Raw genomic sequence first — 18,593 nt, forward strand, 5'->3', positions numbered from 1 at the left:
TTTGGTGCAGGGAGAGAAAAATGAGGAAAGAAGGTCTTTACATCATCTGAGATATTAGATGATGCAAAAGGAAAAATTTCCTCATGAAATATGACATGCCTAGAAACAGAAACTGAGTATGTCTCAATATCTAGTAGCTTATAACCTTTAAAACCTGAGGGATAACCTAGGAAAATACAGGCTCTAGCTCTAGGATCAAATTTGGTTCTGTTTTTAGGAGAGGTTGAACTATAGCACAAACAACCAAAAGCCTTAAGAGAGTTATAATCCGGGAGTTCATTTGTCAATTTTTCAAAAGGTGTTTTGTTGTCTAATACTGGAGATGGTAACCTATTGATAAGAAAAGCTGCAGTTAAGACACAATCCCCCCAAAACTGTAAAGGAATCCCAGATTGAAACATAAGGGCCCTAGCAACATTCAACAAATGCTGATGCTTTCTCTCTACAATTGAGTTTTGTTCTGGAGTTTCAGGACAAGAATGAAAACTTTTAATTCCTTTATCCATGTATAAAGCAGTAAATTTCAATTCATTAGCATTATCCGATCTAACAGAGCAAACTTTAGCATTGTATTGAATTTCAACGAGTTGAATAAAACCAGGAAAAACATGTAAGACATCAGATTTTTGTTTAAGCATATAGATCCAAGTTGCACGACTAAAATCATCTAAAATCATCAACAATAGTAAAAAAATATCTAAAACCATCAACAGTAGGAACAGAAAAAGGTCCCCAAGTGTCAATATGAATCAATTCAAAAGGTTTTGTTCTCATATTATTAGATAACTTGAAAGGTAAATGTTTCTGTTTAGCAAGATGACAGATATGACAATGATGAGATGATTTATTAATCTTTTGTTTAGACAACTGGAGAACAGGAGAAAGAGATTCTATTTTACTTAAAGAAGGATGTCCTAATCTTTTATGCCATAATTCAGAATCAACATGAACACTAGCACAGACAGACATACCTGGTAAAGAAGAATCAGAAACATGACTAAGAGACTTATCAAGATTCAGAACATATAGATTTGCAACTTGACTACCTTGCCCAATCATTAACTCCTGAGTAAGTGCCTGGATAAAGCATGCATCAGAAGTAAAACTGACTTTAGATTTCAGAGTTTTAGTCACAACACTCACACTCAACAGATTAAATCTGAATTCAGGAATATATAACACATTATGTAGAGACAAAGCATCAGTGAGTTGAATAAAACCAGTGCCCTCTATTTTCACTGTTTGACCATTAGGTAATCTAACATAGGTTCTATCTAAGGCTTTGTATTCTACATAAATTTCCCTTTCATGTGTGACATGATGACTAGCCCCTGAATCTATAACCCAAGCTCTATGAGACAACTCAGTTTCATGAGGTATAGATGAAGTTAACATGTCATAATAAGTAAAGTCATAAAGAGAAAGAAATGTACCAGTTATCTGTGAGATAGATGGTACAGGAGTTGAAGTCGAAGCTATAGCTTTATCAGGGGATGGAGAGATGGTACTGGACTGGAGCTTAGAACTGAGATAAGAGATCATCATTTGGAGTTGATCCGTAGACATATCCTCATTTTTTCCTTCAGGCAAATTTTCTTTCTGAGACAAAACTGCATCTGAGCTTGTCAAGTTAGTACTTCCCACATAAGTATTCTTCTTAGCCCTTGGATGACCAGGTGGATAGCCATGTACTTTGTAGCATTTATCCACAGTATGACCAACACGAAAACAGTGAGAACACTTAGGTTTTTGAAAGTTTCCCTGTGTTGCCAGAATAGAGTTCTGTTCATGAAGAATAGCCTGAGCTTGAAAAGCTGAAGGAGTAGACAGAGGTCTTGAATATCCAACAATCCTTTGACTCTCATCCTGATCCAGCATGTTATAAATCTCATTTAATCCAGGTCTTGGTTTCATGTTTAGTATCTGACCACGAATGTTGTTGAAGTTATCATTCAATCCCATCAAAAATTGAATCACACGGCTTGTCTCTGCTTCCTCTAACAGTTCTTTGACTTGATCACAGTCACATTTCTTCACAGTACGAGTCCTTGTGTTAGACAACTGCTCCCACAATGTCTTCTTCTTCGTGAAGTATGTTGATAAATCAAGATCTCCCTGCTTGAGTGTCATGACAGCTTGTTCAATTTGATATTTCCGCGGTAGATTGCTAACCTTGAACCTAGTAAACAGATCATCCCACATTTCCATCGCATCTTGATAATAAAGAATGCTATCATAGATCTCCTTGTTCACAACATTAAGGATCCAGGACTTCACCATACTATTGCATCTACTCCAGATTCGGAAACTAGAATCATCCTCAGAAGGCCTCACTAACGATCCATCAACAAAGCCTAGCTTATTTTTCGCATCTAAGCTAATTTTCATCGCAATCGACCAACTGTTGTAATTAGTTCCATCAAGAATATGAGATACAACCTGTAAACCTGGATGATCTGAAGAATGGAGGACGAGTGGATTGTCAGAGTTCTTCGACATTGATCCATTTCCCTCAAAAACTTCAAATCGTTGTGTGAGCTGTTGTTTCGGCATCGCAAGCTTTGGATCTTCAAGAATCACTGAGTTACGAGTAGATCTAACAACAGAACCACCATCGTCAGGTGTAGTACTTTGATTTCTCAGTTTTCCTCCCTTCTTCACCATTTTCGTCAAAATCAAGTGCGCGGAAGAACAATCGAAGATGATAGAGACGAAGAGACGAAGAAATTGAAGAAGAATCTGAAGATAATCGGTGAAATCAACAGAAAAAACGCAGAAAATGCTCTGATACCATGATAGAAATCATGAGCAAAGAGAATCTGTGAATGCTTTTCTATCTTTCTCAAGTATAAAGTCGTTACAAATGTTGGCTTATATACATCTAAGAGTAAACCAATATCTACACTAAACCATAATCTAATTAACTAAACCAAGATTATTAAACCGGTCTATATACATACTCTAATAACTGTTACCAGCAATTGCAATTATCGAATAGTCGTTGTGCGCAACACATTTTCTTGTTCGTTTTGTAGTGACACAATAAAAATTTCGGTCATTGGTCGTTTCGCAACACTTTTGATCTCGGTTGAATTTTGCTGCTTTTTTGTAAGAAATAATTTCTTGCTGAATTCATTTTGTAATAAGTCCTAAGTTAATCAAAAATAATAAATAAGAAAGCCCAAATAAAAGTAATATGTAGGTTTGAGAGACAAAAATAACTGAATACATTCCACAAAATAAGGATAAACAAAGAAAGAACAATAAAAAACCAGACAAACTATAATTGGTTTTCAAGAAAAGTAACAGAGGTTTTTTAAAATCAATGGTTACCTAATAATTACTCTGTTAATCGTTAATCCTCCATTAATGTCTTTCATTTTCCCTCTCTCTTCAAGTTCCTTGTTATTTAAGAAAGCCATGAATCCGATTATCTATTTCTAACCCTGGGCCGACCAGAAAACTTTTGGACGACCCAAATTTCAAGGGTTCTAATAAATTCTTCACCGGAAAAAATATTTATAAATAAAAATCTCTCACCACCGCCGATTCAAATGTTGAATCTTGGGAGCTACGTTTTCGTCTTTGTCTCGTTGTCTCTCACCGTGGTAGTTCCATCGGTTCAAGCCCACATCGCCGTATATGATGACTACTGGACGCAGCGTCAAACCATCGCATTGCGACAAACTTTGGAATCATATGACCCGAACCCAGATAACGTCACAGACCACTTCAACTACCATGCCGCCTTGTGGGTTCTCTAAAATTTAACCTACTTAGGGTTTTTGATTTGTTACTAAAACCTAACTTCTTCCGGAAGTAACTAATGTTTTCTGGGTTTTTCCAGAGCCATGGAGACTACAGGGATAGTCAACGAAACAAGGAGGGATCTCCGTCAGGTCAGAAGCGGTAAGAAAAAACCTAGACGTGGCGGAAGGTTCGAATCCCTTAATGCGATCGATAAATGCTGGCGAGGCGACAAAAACTGGGACAAAAACCGGAAAAAACTAGCAGATTGCGTCCTTGGATTTGGCCGTAAAACAACCGGAGGCAAAAACGGACCAATCTATGTAGTCACTGACCCATCCGACAACGATCTACTGAACCCAAAACCGGGAACTATAAGACACGCCGTGACAAGAGACCGACCACTGTGGATCGTATTCGCGAGAAGCATGATCATAAAACTGCAACAAGAACTGATCATAACGAATGATAAAACAATCGACGGTCGGGGAGCGAGAATTTATATAACTGGGGGTGCAGGTTTAACGTTGCAGTTCGTGAGGAATGTGATAATACATAATGTTCATATCAAACTCATTAAAAAAGGAGTTGGTGGGGTGATTAGAGACTCCGAGCATCATTATGGGCATCGGACAATGAGTGATGGTGATGGGATTAATATTTTTGGAGCAACGAATGTTTGGATCGATCATGTCTCAATGACGGATTGTTCTGATGGGATGATTGATGCGATCATGGGATCGACCGCGATTACTATCTCCAATTCACATTTTACCGACCACGACGAGGTAAATAAGACAACATATAAATTAGGCATTGGCATAAAAGTATAAAACCCAACCAAAATGCTTTTCACCAAATTGTTTTGGCGGTTACAATTAGCAAAGAGCTTATGCTTAAGATGTTCATGGTTGTGTATTCACTTGAAAAACAATACACACTAGATGCAAACTTCGAATGCAAAAACAATGAGGCCTAAGGTCTCCCTTAATTACTGCAGGTGATGCTGTTTGGGGGTACAAACAAGGATGTGATCGACAAGAAAATGCAGATAACGGTTGCGTTTAACCATTTTGGTAAGAGATTGAAGCAAAGAATGCCAAGGGTCAGATATGGTTTGGTCCATGTTGTGAACAATGACTACACTCACTGGGAAATGTATGCAATTGGTGGAAACATGAACCCTACCATTATAAGCCAAGGCAATCGTTTCATTGCTCCTCCTATTGAAGATTCCAAGCAGGTAAAAAACTACTAAAACTCTCTAATCAACAAATCACTACACTACACTTGAGAGACAATTGAGAGAAATTTGAAATGCAGGTTACAAAGAGGGAGTACACACCTTATCCTGAATGGAAAACATGGAATTGGCAATCAGAGAAAGATTATTTCTTGAACGGAGCTTACTTTGTGCAATCAGGAAAAGCAAATGCGTGGAGCTCTACCCCGAAAAATCCAATCCCTAGAAAGTTTGCAATCCGACCACAGCCAGGAACAAAGGTCAGAAGACTCACCAAGGATGCTGGTACGCTTGGCTGCAAACCGGGCAAGTCCTGCTGAGAAAAGCTCCATGTTCGTGCGTGTGTGTTCCCGTGTTGTTATGGTAACAAAGAAAAAAAAAGACAAAAAGAACTGTACTTGTTGTGGATGGTGTTTGTAACAAATTGTGCATAATGCAGTACGGATTATTATTATTAGAAAAAATATAGGTTTCAAATTTTTGTTGGATGCGAAAAAATTCAAGGAAAAAAGCACATTCTTTTTGTTTTTCAATCTTCTTACTTGCCTCAAAGGACACTAATCTAAACACCAATACATAATAATCACTCCTATTAATCCTATACCTTCTTTCTATCCATATCCAGGGTCATTCTCATCAATGCTGTCTCGCTTAGGCTATCAGACTCGTGCCTTCTTGCTTCAAAAGAGTAAGAAACAAACGATTTAGACAGACTTGGCTTTGTCACTGTTCATGAAAGAAAGGAAGATTATGTCCTCAAACCGTGATGATATATTGGTACCATCTGAATTAGCAGTCATCTAGTAGCTCTATCTTATCGCTTTCTTTTAAACCCTGAAACAAGTCAAGAAACAGATTGGATGAGTGGAGGTTTCATTTGGAGGTTTAATAAAACCATATTACTGCATCTGATTCTATCTGTGAGTGTACTTGATATCATATATTGATCCAAAATACCTCTGAGCTTGAAGTTTCTTCGTTCGTAAGTACTATACATGTGTTTGACTTCCCTGAAAGCCGAAGCTTCTCCTGCAAGACCACATGAAGCAAGTTATCATAAAATTCCATGGAGAAGATGTAGGAGGTTAAATAGGTGAGACCACTAGATTATTACTAGGGACTATATACATACTAATACTAATTCACAAGAATACATACCTGCATCAATATATCCGGCATCTTGTGATTTTCTCCACCCAAAGAGTCGCACAGATATATCAAACCCATATTCGCAATATTCTGCCCAGCAAAAAAAAGCAACAAAAGAAGAGAAATAAGTAAATTTGATCTCTTACTTCACTGACTCCATGATTAGCTGCAAGTGATCCCTTCAAATGGCTTTGAAAACATTAATAAATAACAAGAACAGAAATACAGAAGTACGTACCTGCTTGTACTCAATGCTATCTAATTTTCCACCCTGAAAAATTGGGGATTTAGATGTAATCAGTAACAGTAAGCAATAACGACCAGTAGAAACTCTATAATTTTTGTTTGCTATATTCATGATTTTAAGTTGCTGTTAAGTTATAAGAAAGGAAAAGAGAAAAAGTCTTATTGGTGGTCACATAATTCTGGTAGTCAGACATGTTTTCATCTAGAGATGACAATAAAGAAACAATAAAAAGGAAATTTTTAACAGCAGTACACGCACCATACCACCAAAGATGCTATGCATTGCGTCAAAATCATCTCCAATGTTAGCAAGATCCTCAAGAGCCAAACCCACCTGTTCCATAGGTCTGAAACTTGTTAATACCACCCTCAAAAGAAGAACTCTTAAAATCTATTAATATTTAATACCATATTCATACATTATCCTGGACTCCCTTTAAGAGATCCTTCTGCAAGTCCAGCTTATCGTCCACCTTCTGAAGCCGCTGGCTCAGGTGCTTCTTAGCATTCTAACCAACAACATAAACAAAAGCACTATACAATCAAAATCCCTTAAAGATCATATATAAGGCCTGTTACAAGTAACAATAGTTAATCGAAGAATCACCCACAGAGATAGCTTCTGAAACGGTATCCAAATGCTTTGTCAAGTTCGACACTGCATTTTCCATGTTCCGCTTAGTTACACACATGATATCAGAGAATGAAATCCCCTACCACAAAAACAAACATCAGCTTCAGAGAAAATTTATCCCAAAAACGACTTTAGTGATAACTGTTACTGGAACTCTATAAGATACCTTGAAGCGCATATAGCCATAGCCTAAAGCTCCCAATGTGGCTGCCGGGACTATAAACGGTGTAAAGTCAGCTGGAAAATGTAGAAGATTAAGTTAAAGATTAACAAACACTGATCAAAAACACCAAATCGAACACTAGCCGGAAGACAAACCTCCCTGAGCTCCATTCATAACAGTTATCTGCCGCGACGAAGCCAATTGCCGAACCTCCATTGCTAATCGTTGCATCTACAAAAATCGCATATATGATTGTTCCAAAAAATTTGATCTTTTTCAAATTAGCTCCAGACTATTCACATAAACTCTTCACCTCAAGATCCATAACACAAAATTTACCTGAGTAGTCATAGCATCAGAATCATCATCTACATGATCTCCAGATTTCTCAAATCTCTTAACCAAAGCCTTCGAATTTGGAGTCAAAAGAACAAACTTTTTACTAGTCACTTCTAATCAAAAATTGAGAAGAACAATAAAGAAGCTTTTACTAATCGTACCTGAAGCTCACCCAAAATATCTGCCATCTTCCCATTCTTAATCAGAATCGTACTTGTATAACCTTCAGATTCAAAGACAACAAATTAGCAAAAAGGTTTTTTTTTTTATAAATCTTCAAAAACTCCAAAATCATGATCGAGAAACCCTAGGTACCTGCTCCAGCTAAAATCAGAATCTTCGATAACCCAATTCCAGATTGCATAGCCATGGTCGCAGACTCACAGGTGAAACAAAAGGAAGTTGTCTTCTTCGTCTAGCTCTGTAAAAGTTTCGCTCGCCGGCGTAAGAAACTGTCAGGTCAATGTCGGTTTCTGTTGAACGGTGTCGTTTCGTAATTTATACCTTAATTATAAACTCTTTGACCTTGCACTAAACGTAATGAATAAATTTGAACCGTGCATTAATAAAGTAGCTTTGGTCAACTTTCTAAGAAATATGGGGTTAATTTTGTAAGGTTCTTAATATTATCGGGTAAAAACGAATTAACCAAAACTCATCTCCCATAAAAACATTTTATTTGAGTTTGGGATATATTTCATCGAATCAATCTAATTTTCTTTAAAAATCAAACATGTATAATGCTAGAAACCAACATTGAAAGTCTGTGCTTCATTAATTTGATACATTGACCAATCTACTCATTGTCAACACTAATATATAAAGTACATTAAAATGTTGTTGATTTTTAACTTTTTATGATTTTATCAGATTTTAGGTAAAAAAAAACTGAAAAACTGAATCATATAATTTTATTGTTTTAATTAGAATATAAGACTAGACTGATCAAGATCGATTTAAATGTAATTTGATTTATTAGTTTTTCTTTTAACTATAATACTTGTTTTAGTCGCGATTAAATGAAACTCTGGAGTAGTTAAAAAAAATTAATATGCAATATATTTTCTTTGGTTGATACATATCATCTTACATTATATATAAACATATATATATATATATATATTGTTTGAATGTTTAATTGATAGATCAAATAGTGAAGATATGTACAAAAATGATTACAAGACATTATAGCCAAAAGCAGTAAACTCAAATGCTACTCGATGACATGTTCGAGAGAAGAGACAAATTAATGACGCACATACTCTTTTTTTTTTTTTTTTTGATAAACCCTATCGGCTATCCGGTCAGCTCCGGTAGAAACGCACCAAGGTGCTACATAGTAAACTTGTCCACAGTATTAACGGCTAGGCTCTTCGGGCTACCACTCTGCCTATCCCGAGTTTGGTGTGCCTTCCGACTAAGTGTCAGGGAATAGTCAGGCCGCCTGCATTTCTGACTACCAGGTAAACCAATTGGGCTAAAGCCCAACTGACAGATTTCCCACATAATGTTGATAACAGCAGGGGAAGGAGTCGAATCCGGAGGGGAGGGAGTTTCACCCAAACACCCCGGAGGGGAGGGAGTTTCACATACTCTTGAACAAAGAATTATTCATTAATTATATGTTGCTTGAAAATGTTTTTTTCACGTTGAGTTTTTTTTTAATTACATTAAAAAAAAACTCTAACCTTATAGAAACTTAGATTCTTTTCTTAAAAATAACACATAATTAGGGTTTTTATATAGTTTCTGAGTATTATCTAATTCGGTACAGAAAAAAAAAGCTCATTTTAAAGTCATGAACTTGTATTTAAACAGATTTAGCTGTTTTCGAGATTAGCAGACTCTTGACTTAGAAGTTGGTGAGACCGCAAACCACTGTTAGAGACTTAGAGTATCTCATGAAGTTGCGGTCTAGAAATATAGTTGAGCGATATAATACTATATTTTTTTATCATAATATCTAAAAATACATAATTTTAGTTAGGATTGTGTATTTCTAAGTTATGTTTTTTGTTAATAACTTTATACTAACAAAACTGGATCAAATGATAAGAATATTGTTTTTACATAAGATAAATCTCGACTAATATATTAGAACATTGTAATTCTAAGATAAATCTCGAGAAATAGAAGAATAACCAATTATCTAATTTTGTGAGTAAAAAATTGAGGGTTATTTTGTAAATCGGTTAGTTTGATGGAATATTAAAATTTTCTAAACGTTTAAAGTTTATTTGCGTCTTTGGATAATGTCTTGCAAAAGTCGTAGAGCTTTCTTATAAACGTTGGTTATATTGGGGCAAATTGTAAAATGTTAAAAATGATTTGGTAAAAAATAAATTAACTTTAAACGTTGGTTATATGTCTTTTCTATTTTGATGTTCTAAGCAATGACTTTACTTAATTGTGTGGTGCGGCGAGCCTGTCTCGACTATCTTATTATAACATTGTAATCCTAAGATAAATCTCAAAAAAGGCAAAACCACCGTTTAACTAATTTTCACAATGGTTATAAATTGAGGGCTATCTTGCAAATCTGTTAGTTTGAGGGAATGTTGAAAGTTTCTAAACGTTTAAAGTTTATTTGCATCTTTTGATAATGTCTTGCAAAAGTCGGAGGGCTTTCTTATAAACGTTGGTTATATTTGGGCAAATTTGTAAAATGTTAAAAATGATTGGGTAAAAACGAATTAACAGAAAGTCTTTTCTCCTAAACCCTTTTCGTCCATAGTAATCCCACAGTGGAGAAGACGAAGCATTGAGAGGGAAAAGAAAAATGATGTCGCAGCTCTTATCTTCTCCTCCAATGGCGGTTTTCTCCAAACCCTTCATAAACTATAAGTTTACAGATGCTCGTTTTCCCTCTTCTCACTCAATTCTCAGCTCCGGTGATTTCGCCGGAAAAATCGTTCCTTTAAAACCGATGGCAAGGTTGAAATTATCGGTAAAGTCTCGCCAAGATGATTACTTTGAGAAGCAGAGGTTTGGTGACTCTTCTTCTTCGCAAAACGGTAGGGTTTTCACTCATTGTTTGAATTTTTGAGTAATGGAAAGCTTTTGAATTTTAGAAAGTTTGAATTTTGTTTGTTTGATTGGGTTTATAGCTGAAGGATCTTCTCCTAGATTTTACGTGGGTCATTCGATTTACAAAGGGAAAGCTGCTCTTACGATAGAGCCACGAGCACCAGAGTTTGTGGCTTTGGAAGTATGTGTCTTTGTCGAAGAGCAAAAGCTCTAGTGTTTTGTTTCTTTGATCTTAGATTGATCTCGGTTCTTCATGTTTTGATCCAGTCTGGTGCGTTCAAGCTGACAAAGGAAGGTTTTTTGTTGCTCCAATTTGCTCCTGCAGCTGGTGTTCGTCAATACGATTGGAGTAGGAAGCAGGTTTGGTTTTTATCTTTCAATTACTACTTCATAGATTGTGATAGAAATCATGACTTTATCTGGTGTTTATCTTCAACTTGGTATTTATAGATTGTGCTAATGAAAATCACTTGGTTTGGTGAAAGAAACAGCCTTTTTTAAGATATAATGTGATTTTGGTAAAATCATGTTTTGATGTCGAATGATGCAGGTCTTCTCGTTGTCGGTTACAGAAATCGGTAATCTAGTTAGCCTTGGGCCGAGGGAATCATGTGAATTCTTCCATGATCCATTCAAGGGAAAAGGGTATGATTTAGGATTCTATGAGATTTATTTCATTACTCAGATAGTGTTGTCTCTGTAGTTCTGATTCGTAATCTATGTTGTGTTGTGCTTGTTGTGTAGTAGTGATGAAGGTAAAGTGAGGAAAGTGTTGAAAGTTGAGCCCCTCCCAGATGGTTCTGGCCGCTTCTTTAACCTGAGTAAGCAAATATTTATTTCTTCTTCTTTATTTTATCAAGCTCTTCTGATTTCCACTGTTGATTTTTCATGAAGGTGTTCAAAACAAGCTCTTGAATGTAGATGAGAGTGTATACATACCAATCACTAAAGCAGAGTTTGCTGTTCTTATCTCTGCTTTCAACGTAAGCTCTCTCTTACACTCTCTGTGAAAAGCTTTCGCATTTGGTATAACTTTATGCATTGAATTGCAGTTCATCTTGCCGCACCTTATAGGCTGGAGTGCATTTGCTAACTCCATCAAACCAGAAGACGCTAACCGCCTTAACAATGCATCGCCTAAGTATGGAGGAGACTATGAATGGAGTAGATGATTAGAGGCAACCTTGCATACTCGGTCGATCCCATCATCTTTTTGTTCTTAAAAAATCAATGAGTCACCAAGAGCTGTTCAAGACACAGAACGGAAAGAAAAGTAGCAACATAGACTGAAGTAGCGTTTAGACCAAATGTGATGTGTTGTTGTGTAGGAAATAACTCATATTTTGTATTAGACAATCTGTATTCATTCATGAGAAATCAATTACAATTTTGCTAATACAAGAATTAGATACTTTTCCTCTTGTATAGTCTTTACATATAATATTGATCACAAAGGGTCTAATACTCTGATCTCTTTAGGGAGCATTGGCATGCTCTCGATTTGGAAATCGTAAACCAAGTTGATTCGTCCAACATAGGATTTCATTCGCGGTATAGAAGAAACTAAGGGACCTAAACAAACAAAGATAAAGAGATCATCGTGCGGATTATCGCATTCAGACATTAAGAGTGTAATACCCCGCACAATGAGCTGTTTCTCTTTGTTAGTTTAGGTCCTTTAGTGTCTTCCACACTGCGGATGTAAACCTGAATTGGTGAATCACCTGCTTTACGAGCCCCGAATCAAGAGCATGTCAATACTCCCCAAAGAGATCCCTGCCTTTGCTCACATTGGACCACTCAGCATATACTTAACCAGACAAACTAAGACCTGGAAGTTTCACCAGTTGCTTCTGATCTATTACCTGCCTGATACTTTCCACATCTTCCCATCTTTCTAATGCAGCATATATGCTGGACAAGATCACAAATGGAGCTGGATTCCCTGGCTCTAACTCTGCTAGCTTCATTGCCGCTTCCTCTCCAAGCACTGGATCCAGGTGTTGCCTACATGAACCGAGCAAAGAAGAGTAAACCGAAGATGATGGATCTGACATTCGATCTATTACCTCCTTGGCTTCTCTTAATCTGCCAAACCGACCCAAAAGATCAACCATACAACCAATGTGCTCTGTACTAGGTTTATATCCATATTCTTCCTGCATCAACCTAAATATTTGAGATCCCTTCTCGACATTGCCGCAGTGACTACACGCAGATAGAACAGCAGTGAAGGTTGCTAAACTCGGTTCTACTTCCTCCTCTCGTAATAAGTCGAAGATTTCAATTGCAGATTCACACTCTCCATGTTTACCATATCCAGATATCATAACGTTCCAGAACACGGGATCCTTGGGTTTTGGTTCAAACCGATCAAATATCCGGCGTGCCAACAACGAGAACCCACATTTCATGTACATGTCAATGAGAGACGTTAAAACAAATATATCCCTTTCAGCTGCAGCTTTAATGACATGCCCATGGATCTCTTTGCCGTTCTTCAAAGTCCAAATATCTGAACAAGCCGATAAAAGGCTAGTGAGACATTTCAAACTAGGAACCATAACTACTGATAGCATTCTCTCAAAGAACTTGAAAGCTTCAACTACTTTCCCTAATTGTGAAAAGCCACTGATCAGCGAATTCCACGTCGCTGAATCAGGCTTAAGTCCCTCGGAATCCAACTGTTCAAACAGCTCAACTGCTGTCTCATGCTGTCCATTAAGCATCATCCCAGAGATAACAGAGTTCCAAGATATCAAGTTCCTGGTATCTTTCAGCTCGGTGAAAACACTGTATGCTGATTTCCAACATCGACATTTTGAATACATATCAATGAGAGCTGTACCAACCATTGTATCAAACTGAAACTCTGTTTTCATGACAAGACCATGAAGTTGCCTACCATACTGGAGATTCAAAAGACTAGCGCAAGCAGTTATTGCATTAACAAAAGTAACATCATTTGGCTCTTCACTTGAAAACTTCCTCATGAGATTGAAGACATTAGGGACCAAATGCATAACTCCATTCTCCATCAATCCGGAGATAAAAGCATTGTAGGTCACAACACTCTTATGAGGCACTTTTTCGAACATTCTCGCAGCCAAAATCCACTCTCCACATCTCGAATACATTGAAACAAGAGAAGTTCCAACGTAAACTTCCATCTCAAAACCTGATTTCATCGCCAAACAATGCATTTGCATCCCTCCTTCAATATCCCCACAACCACCCAAAACACTAGCCACAGTAACCGAATTCATCCCAGACCCAGAAACCCTAGCATCCCCAAACATCCTAAACGCATCTCTAGAAAACCCATTCTCCAAAAGCCCCGAAACCGCTGCATTAACACTCGCAATACCTCTCTCAGGCATTTCGTCGAGCACCTTAAGAGCATCCGTCACCTGCTTCACCTTCATATACATACTCACCAAAGCCGTCGCCGTGAACACATCAACAAAAAAACCAGTTTTGACGACATGGGCATGCAGAATCCGACCTTGCACAACATCTCCAAGCTTCGCGCATGATTTAAGAAGAGGCGGGAATGTGAACTTGTTAGGAGAGTGAGACAAAATCACATCCAGCGAAGATCCACCGGTGACGAGATTCAAGACTCGGTGTCTTGTGAGGTTTATCATCTAGAGTGAAGCAAAAAATCGAAACCAAAGAACACATCAAAGCTCCTCCATTGTCGTCGACAACAAACAAAGAACTTTTCCAGTGAAATGAAATCAAAATCGCTCTTTTGATGGTTAAAATCTGGTTAAAACCGGTTTATTTTCGGTTAAGCGCCACTCGCATGACCCTGAGCAAATAATATCTGAAGTCTCTGACTGTACACAGAGAGATAAAAGATATGTTTTGATTAGATCGAAGTTTCTAGAAGATCACACCACTGCGTGCGTTATACGAACTTCCACATCATTTCTTCTTTCGAGGATCGTCGAGCTTTTTGATCGGAGACTTTTATTCTCTCATCATCATCATCGTCGTTTGAATTCTCCGGCCAAGAGATGCTTGCTTGACGAGGAACCTCCACCGATCTTTTGCCTTTTTGAACAACAGTGAGATCTCTTCTGTATGATGATTCATTGCTAGATCTGTAGTTTTAGTTTCTTTGCAGGTGTTATTATCATTCTTTGGATGTTTTTGTGTGAATTGATCCGATGTTAAGAGCTTCGTAGGTTAGAGAGAACCCTGTAGTTTTGTAAAGAAATTGCTTTTCAGATTTTGAAATTGTTGGAGTGTTGCAACCATAATTTAGAACATATTGAAAGTTGGTTTTTGAAATTCTGTAATGGTTGGTTGGTTACTGGGTTTTGATAGAGTAAGAGAAGGATGTCGACTCCAGCGAGGAAGAGATTGATGAGGGATTTCAAGAGGTTGCAGCAAGACCCACCTGCTGGAATTAGTGGTGCTCCACAAGACAACAATATCATGTTGTGGAATGCTGTTATATTCGGGTATTGGAACTATAAGTAAAAAGGGCGAAAATCCCCACCACTCTCCCTGAAAGTAGAAATTGATACTTGATAGGGTTTTAGAGACATTCTATGTTTGCACTGTACTTATTAAATCATTTTGTTTGTGGATTTTCAGGCCTGATGATACCCCTTGGGATGGAGGTAAAGTTTTGTTATTGTAATCACTTATCTTGAGATTTTGGCTCTCTTTCGTATCTGGTCTGATGTCTCTTTTGTATGATCTTGTCAGGTACTTTCAAACTCTCGCTGCAGTTTTCGGAAGATTATCCAAATAAACCACCAACAGTTCGGTTTGTTTCACGGATGTTCCATCCAAATAGTAAGTTAGGGATTACCACATCATCTTTTCTTATTCCGAGTGCTTGTTCTTAACGAAACTTGCACTTGGTCAATGTTGTGCAGTTTATGCTGATGGGAGTATATGCTTGGACATTCTCCAAAACCAATGGAGTCCAATATACGATGTCGCTGCTATACTAACCTCCATTCAGGTACAAATGTCTTTATTAATTTGCTTCTCACGTCATGCTTCTCCATAGAACTGTTGATGATTGTTGTTATTCTGCTTCCTCTCCTGCCCTTTTACTTGTATCTTTGATCTCCATTTTGAAGTTTCGTTCTCGATCTGATTACATTAGTGGCTGAACAAGCTCCCTTTTTTATCAGTCATTGCTCTGTGATCCTAATCCGAATTCTCCTGCAAATTCGGAAGCGGCACGAATGTTCAGTGAAAGCAAGCGCGAGTACAACAGAAGAGTCCGCGAGGTTGTCGAACAAAGCTGGACTGCCGACTAGTAATTATATTTGCTGTAGCATTTGTCTTCAGATAACATTAAACCTCGTCTCTTGTGTTTGATTCCACCAACATGTCGCTCCCACTCTCTTTCATGTCTTTGTGTGTGTTTTCAACTCTGTGATTTGTTTCTTTTGATGTTTCTATGTATGTCCGTAACCACATTCATCTCATAATATTATCATATGTATTTTCAATTCGATCATTCTAGCAGATCTTCTTCCTTTGCTTTTTATTTGATACAAAAGATAACCAAATTAATAGAAAATATGTCATGTAATCCATGAATCTACCTATTGACTTGTTATTTCTATACTTTTTTTTGTCTCTTTATGATCATTTCAGCCATATATTGCCTTCATGGAGGATTGACGATTCCCATTGCTTGTTCTCCATTCTTGTTGCACTTGAATTGTGTACTGCAGATTACACACAACATCTTCTATCGACGGTCGATTGCTCTGATCTTCACAAAGACTCGTAAGCATATGATCCTTCGACAGATGGATCTGCTAAGCTGCTCAATATTAAGGTTCATCTCTTAAACAGTTCTCCAGCTGCAAGAAATAGCATAAAGGTTTCAAAATTATAAGCCATGTTGGATTAACGAAGATTAAATGGTTCTGACTGAAACAGAACAGACCTGAAGCTTTCAAACTTCCCATCTCTGAAGATCCTGCAGCAACTAATTTGCCTGTGATGATCTGCAGTAGTATCACTCCAAACTGGCACACATTTTCTTTCTCTCCTTCTTCATTACTGCAATCAATTCAATAACAAGTTTATATTGAATCTTATGTACTACTGGTGATTTTCCAAGAGTCTCTCAGATAACAAGATTTGATGTTTCCCTTGCACGGAATGTACTACAGAGGGATGTATTTAAAACAAAATTCTTACAGGTATCTCAAGGTTGAAGAAGGCTGCACTACCTAAAGAAATCTGCTTTCAGAAATAAGTTCATCTTCTACAAACAGGATGGTCTTCCGAACAATTACTCTCAGAGGAGCTCCTGCAAGAAGGAAAAAATATGTGATGAAGAAACCACTAAAAATAATGGACTTTTCAGTGTCAAGAGCTATGTCAACCGAAACTGCACCTCCACTAGCTTGATCATCTTCAATACAGATTGCAGCATAATGAGAATCAGCCAACTCCAATAGGCCAAACTTCCATTCTCCATTGCATTTCTTTGTCTTCTCCTGTGAATTGACAGACCTTTTAGATGTCTAGAGAAAACAATTCAAGCGTCTCAACATTCTATCGCTACTGTCTACCTTTTTTTGAAAGCAATGAAAAAGACACTGCAAAGGAAATTTTTAAGTGTACAATGCAACAAGTAATGGCATTTGATAAAAAGCACCTTATTCAATTCCAGAGTGTTATTAAAGTCTAAAACAAACCTTGCAAAGATTGTAGCCTCCTGCTGTTCCGGCCTTGGACTGGATTGTGAAGGTATTAAAAGGTGCAGCAGAGAAACCTTTTCCTAATGCTTTCACATATGCTTCCTGGAAACAGGACCATCACAAGAGTTTTTTTTAACTTTTGAGAAGAAACAATTCCAAGGCTCTATCTGTTGTTAGTAGAAACTACCTTAAGAGTCCATAACTTGATAAATTCCTTTCGCTGAACTTCCGGATTTGGTATAGTTGACAAAAACTTCACTTCATCAGTAGAGTAAAATCTTTCTGCAAGTGCTAAGACATCATGTTTAATCTTCCTTTCCTTGTCTTCAAGATCGATACCAACCTACAGTCATAGTAAACTGCAATTGTTCAAATTCAAAACAAGAAACCATTGGCAAAACTGTATGTATCTGCCTAAAAAGAAGACTTACAGGAACATGTACAGTCACCCCACAGGCAATCAATGAATCTGTGTGGGAGATGTTAAAATGCAACGGTGGGTAATCACAGTTCTTATAATTCTGCCAATCTACCTGTAATTGAAATTTAAACACGTTATAAGCGAAATTTTGCGCTATAAGCCGAGACTATGAGTCTAGTATAATCCCAAATAACAGTCTCACTCTCACCTCAGGCTTCCTATACATGTTCTTCTTGAACATCAAGGTCCTCGGATCGACTACATTGTTTGTCTGATCTAGAAATATAAACATTATAGTTAATGCTCTGCAAACAAAACCTAAGAAGGAAACTCCAAGGGCTAACGTTTGATATTAGATTGGCAGTATAAGAAACAAAATAACATTCATCTTGCAATGGTGGTGCGAACCAATGTGCGAGCTCATGGCCTCGCATACGAAGAACTTTATCATTCTCAGATGGTGACAGAAGTTGAGAGTATTGTTTTAGAAGAGATTTACTTTTCACTTCCTCTGGAACAACATACCATAGATGAGTCTCCCTAAACCATTGAAATCATTGGAAAATGAATGGAAAACAAAATGTAGTTTTGAAGATAAGCTTCAACACTATAAACCAAATAATCCTATAAGCCAATTTGGATCAAGGAACCCTAAAAATTCAAGCTTATTATTGCATTCCTATGACAACAAAACAATGGAGCTACTTACATCCGAGATGGAAGTTGCAGAGGAACCAGTGAAGGCAATTCGATCGAGAAGCTTCGCTGAATTTGTGACATGACACTGGTTCTCATCAGTTCTAAGTATAACACCGATACGTTGGTCGGAAGTTTCTCCGGCGATTTCTTGCCTCACGAGAAGAAGAAGAAGAAGAACATATAAAGTCTCAAATAATTTGGGCCAGGCCCATGGGCCCTACTTTCATATAGGA

The 18,593-nt window shown here is 37.4% G+C and overlaps 6 protein-coding genes across 11 annotated transcripts; 3 read left to right on the plus strand and 3 right to left on the minus strand.

The window, feature by feature from the left end:
* Positions 1-3,319: 3,319 nt before the first annotated feature.
* LOC9312894 (probable pectate lyase 6) lies at positions 3,320-5,517 on the plus strand. Its single transcript, XM_002875096.2, has 4 exons — positions 3,320-3,751; positions 3,848-4,535; positions 4,748-4,990; positions 5,071-5,517. Exons 1-4 carry the CDS (start codon positions 3,555-3,557, stop codon positions 5,308-5,310), a joined length of 1,368 nt encoding a protein of 455 aa, XP_002875142.1. The 5' UTR covers positions 3,320-3,554; the 3' UTR covers positions 5,311-5,517.
* On the minus strand, positions 5,422-8,032 carry LOC9311211. 3 transcript variants are annotated; one of them, XM_021026545.1, is made up of 13 exons: positions 7,837-8,030; positions 7,683-7,744; positions 7,522-7,590; positions 7,338-7,413; positions 7,186-7,256; positions 6,997-7,098; positions 6,805-6,894; positions 6,645-6,719; positions 6,378-6,410; positions 6,149-6,229; positions 5,948-6,019; positions 5,753-5,824; positions 5,422-5,668 (listed from the first exon to the last, which is right to left on the minus strand). In XM_021026545.1, the coding sequence occupies exons 1-12, from the start codon at positions 7,889-7,891 to the stop codon at positions 5,780-5,782; spliced, it is 831 nt and encodes a 276-aa protein (XP_020882204.1). In that variant the 5' UTR covers positions 7,892-8,030; the 3' UTR covers positions 5,422-5,668; positions 5,753-5,779. The 3 variants fall into 3 exon arrangements, with proteins under 3 accessions (XP_020882204.1, XP_020882205.1, XP_002876826.1); XM_021026546.1 differs by having other exon boundaries at positions 5,457-5,668; positions 5,772-5,824; positions 7,837-8,032; XM_002876780.2 differs by having other exon boundaries at positions 5,457-5,824.
* Positions 8,033-10,248: 2,216 nt separating this feature from the next.
* LOC9312895 (single-stranded DNA-binding protein WHY3, chloroplastic) lies at positions 10,249-11,952 on the plus strand. Of its 3 annotated transcripts, none has more exons than XM_021024306.1 (7): positions 10,249-10,535; positions 10,629-10,729; positions 10,816-10,908; positions 11,099-11,193; positions 11,293-11,369; positions 11,443-11,531; positions 11,623-11,944. In XM_021024306.1, exons 1-7 carry the CDS (start codon positions 10,301-10,303, stop codon positions 11,722-11,724), a joined length of 792 nt encoding a protein of 263 aa, XP_020879965.1. In that variant the 5' UTR covers positions 10,249-10,300; the 3' UTR covers positions 11,725-11,944. The 3 variants fall into 3 exon arrangements, with proteins under 3 accessions (XP_020879965.1, XP_020879963.1, XP_020879964.1); XM_021024304.1 differs by having other exon boundaries at positions 10,250-10,535; positions 11,601-11,952; XM_021024305.1 differs by having other exon boundaries at positions 10,250-10,535; positions 11,296-11,369; positions 11,601-11,944.
* LOC9311212 (pentatricopeptide repeat-containing protein At2g02750) lies at positions 11,867-14,326 on the minus strand. Its single transcript, XM_002876781.2, has one exon. It carries the CDS (start codon positions 14,193-14,195, stop codon positions 12,360-12,362), a length of 1,836 nt encoding a protein of 611 aa, XP_002876827.1. The 5' UTR covers positions 14,196-14,326; the 3' UTR covers positions 11,867-12,359.
* A 77-nt stretch (positions 14,327-14,403) lies between these two features.
* Positions 14,404-16,031, plus strand: LOC9312896 (ubiquitin-conjugating enzyme E2 2). 2 transcript variants are annotated; one of them, XM_021024307.1, is made up of 6 exons: positions 14,404-14,621; positions 14,884-15,020; positions 15,157-15,182; positions 15,271-15,360; positions 15,444-15,532; positions 15,708-16,031. In XM_021024307.1, the coding sequence occupies exons 2-6, from the start codon at positions 14,896-14,898 to the stop codon at positions 15,834-15,836; spliced, it is 459 nt and encodes a 152-aa protein (XP_020879966.1). In that variant the 5' UTR covers positions 14,404-14,621; positions 14,884-14,895; the 3' UTR covers positions 15,837-16,031. The 2 variants fall into 2 exon arrangements, with proteins under 2 accessions (XP_020879966.1, XP_020879967.1); XM_021024308.1 differs by having other exon boundaries at positions 14,419-14,635.
* Positions 16,030-18,532, minus strand: LOC110228108 (4'-phosphopantetheinyl transferase). Its single transcript, XM_021024303.1, is given in 11 exon segments — positions 16,030-16,391; positions 16,478-16,593; positions 16,767-16,846; positions 16,934-17,036; positions 17,238-17,342; positions 17,428-17,583; positions 17,672-17,773; positions 17,870-17,937; positions 18,048-18,080; positions 18,083-18,201; positions 18,371-18,532. Coding segments are annotated over 9 exon segments (852 nt in total). The 5' UTR covers positions 18,457-18,532; the 3' UTR covers positions 16,030-16,391; positions 16,478-16,593.
* Between the last annotated feature and the right edge of the window lie 61 nt (positions 18,533-18,593).

Source organism: Arabidopsis lyrata, assembly GCF_000004255.2.
Source record: "Arabidopsis lyrata subsp. lyrata unplaced genomic scaffold ARALYscaffold_5, whole genome shotgun sequence".
Lineage (NCBI taxonomy): Eukaryota > Viridiplantae > Streptophyta > Magnoliopsida > Brassicales > Brassicaceae > Arabidopsis > Arabidopsis lyrata.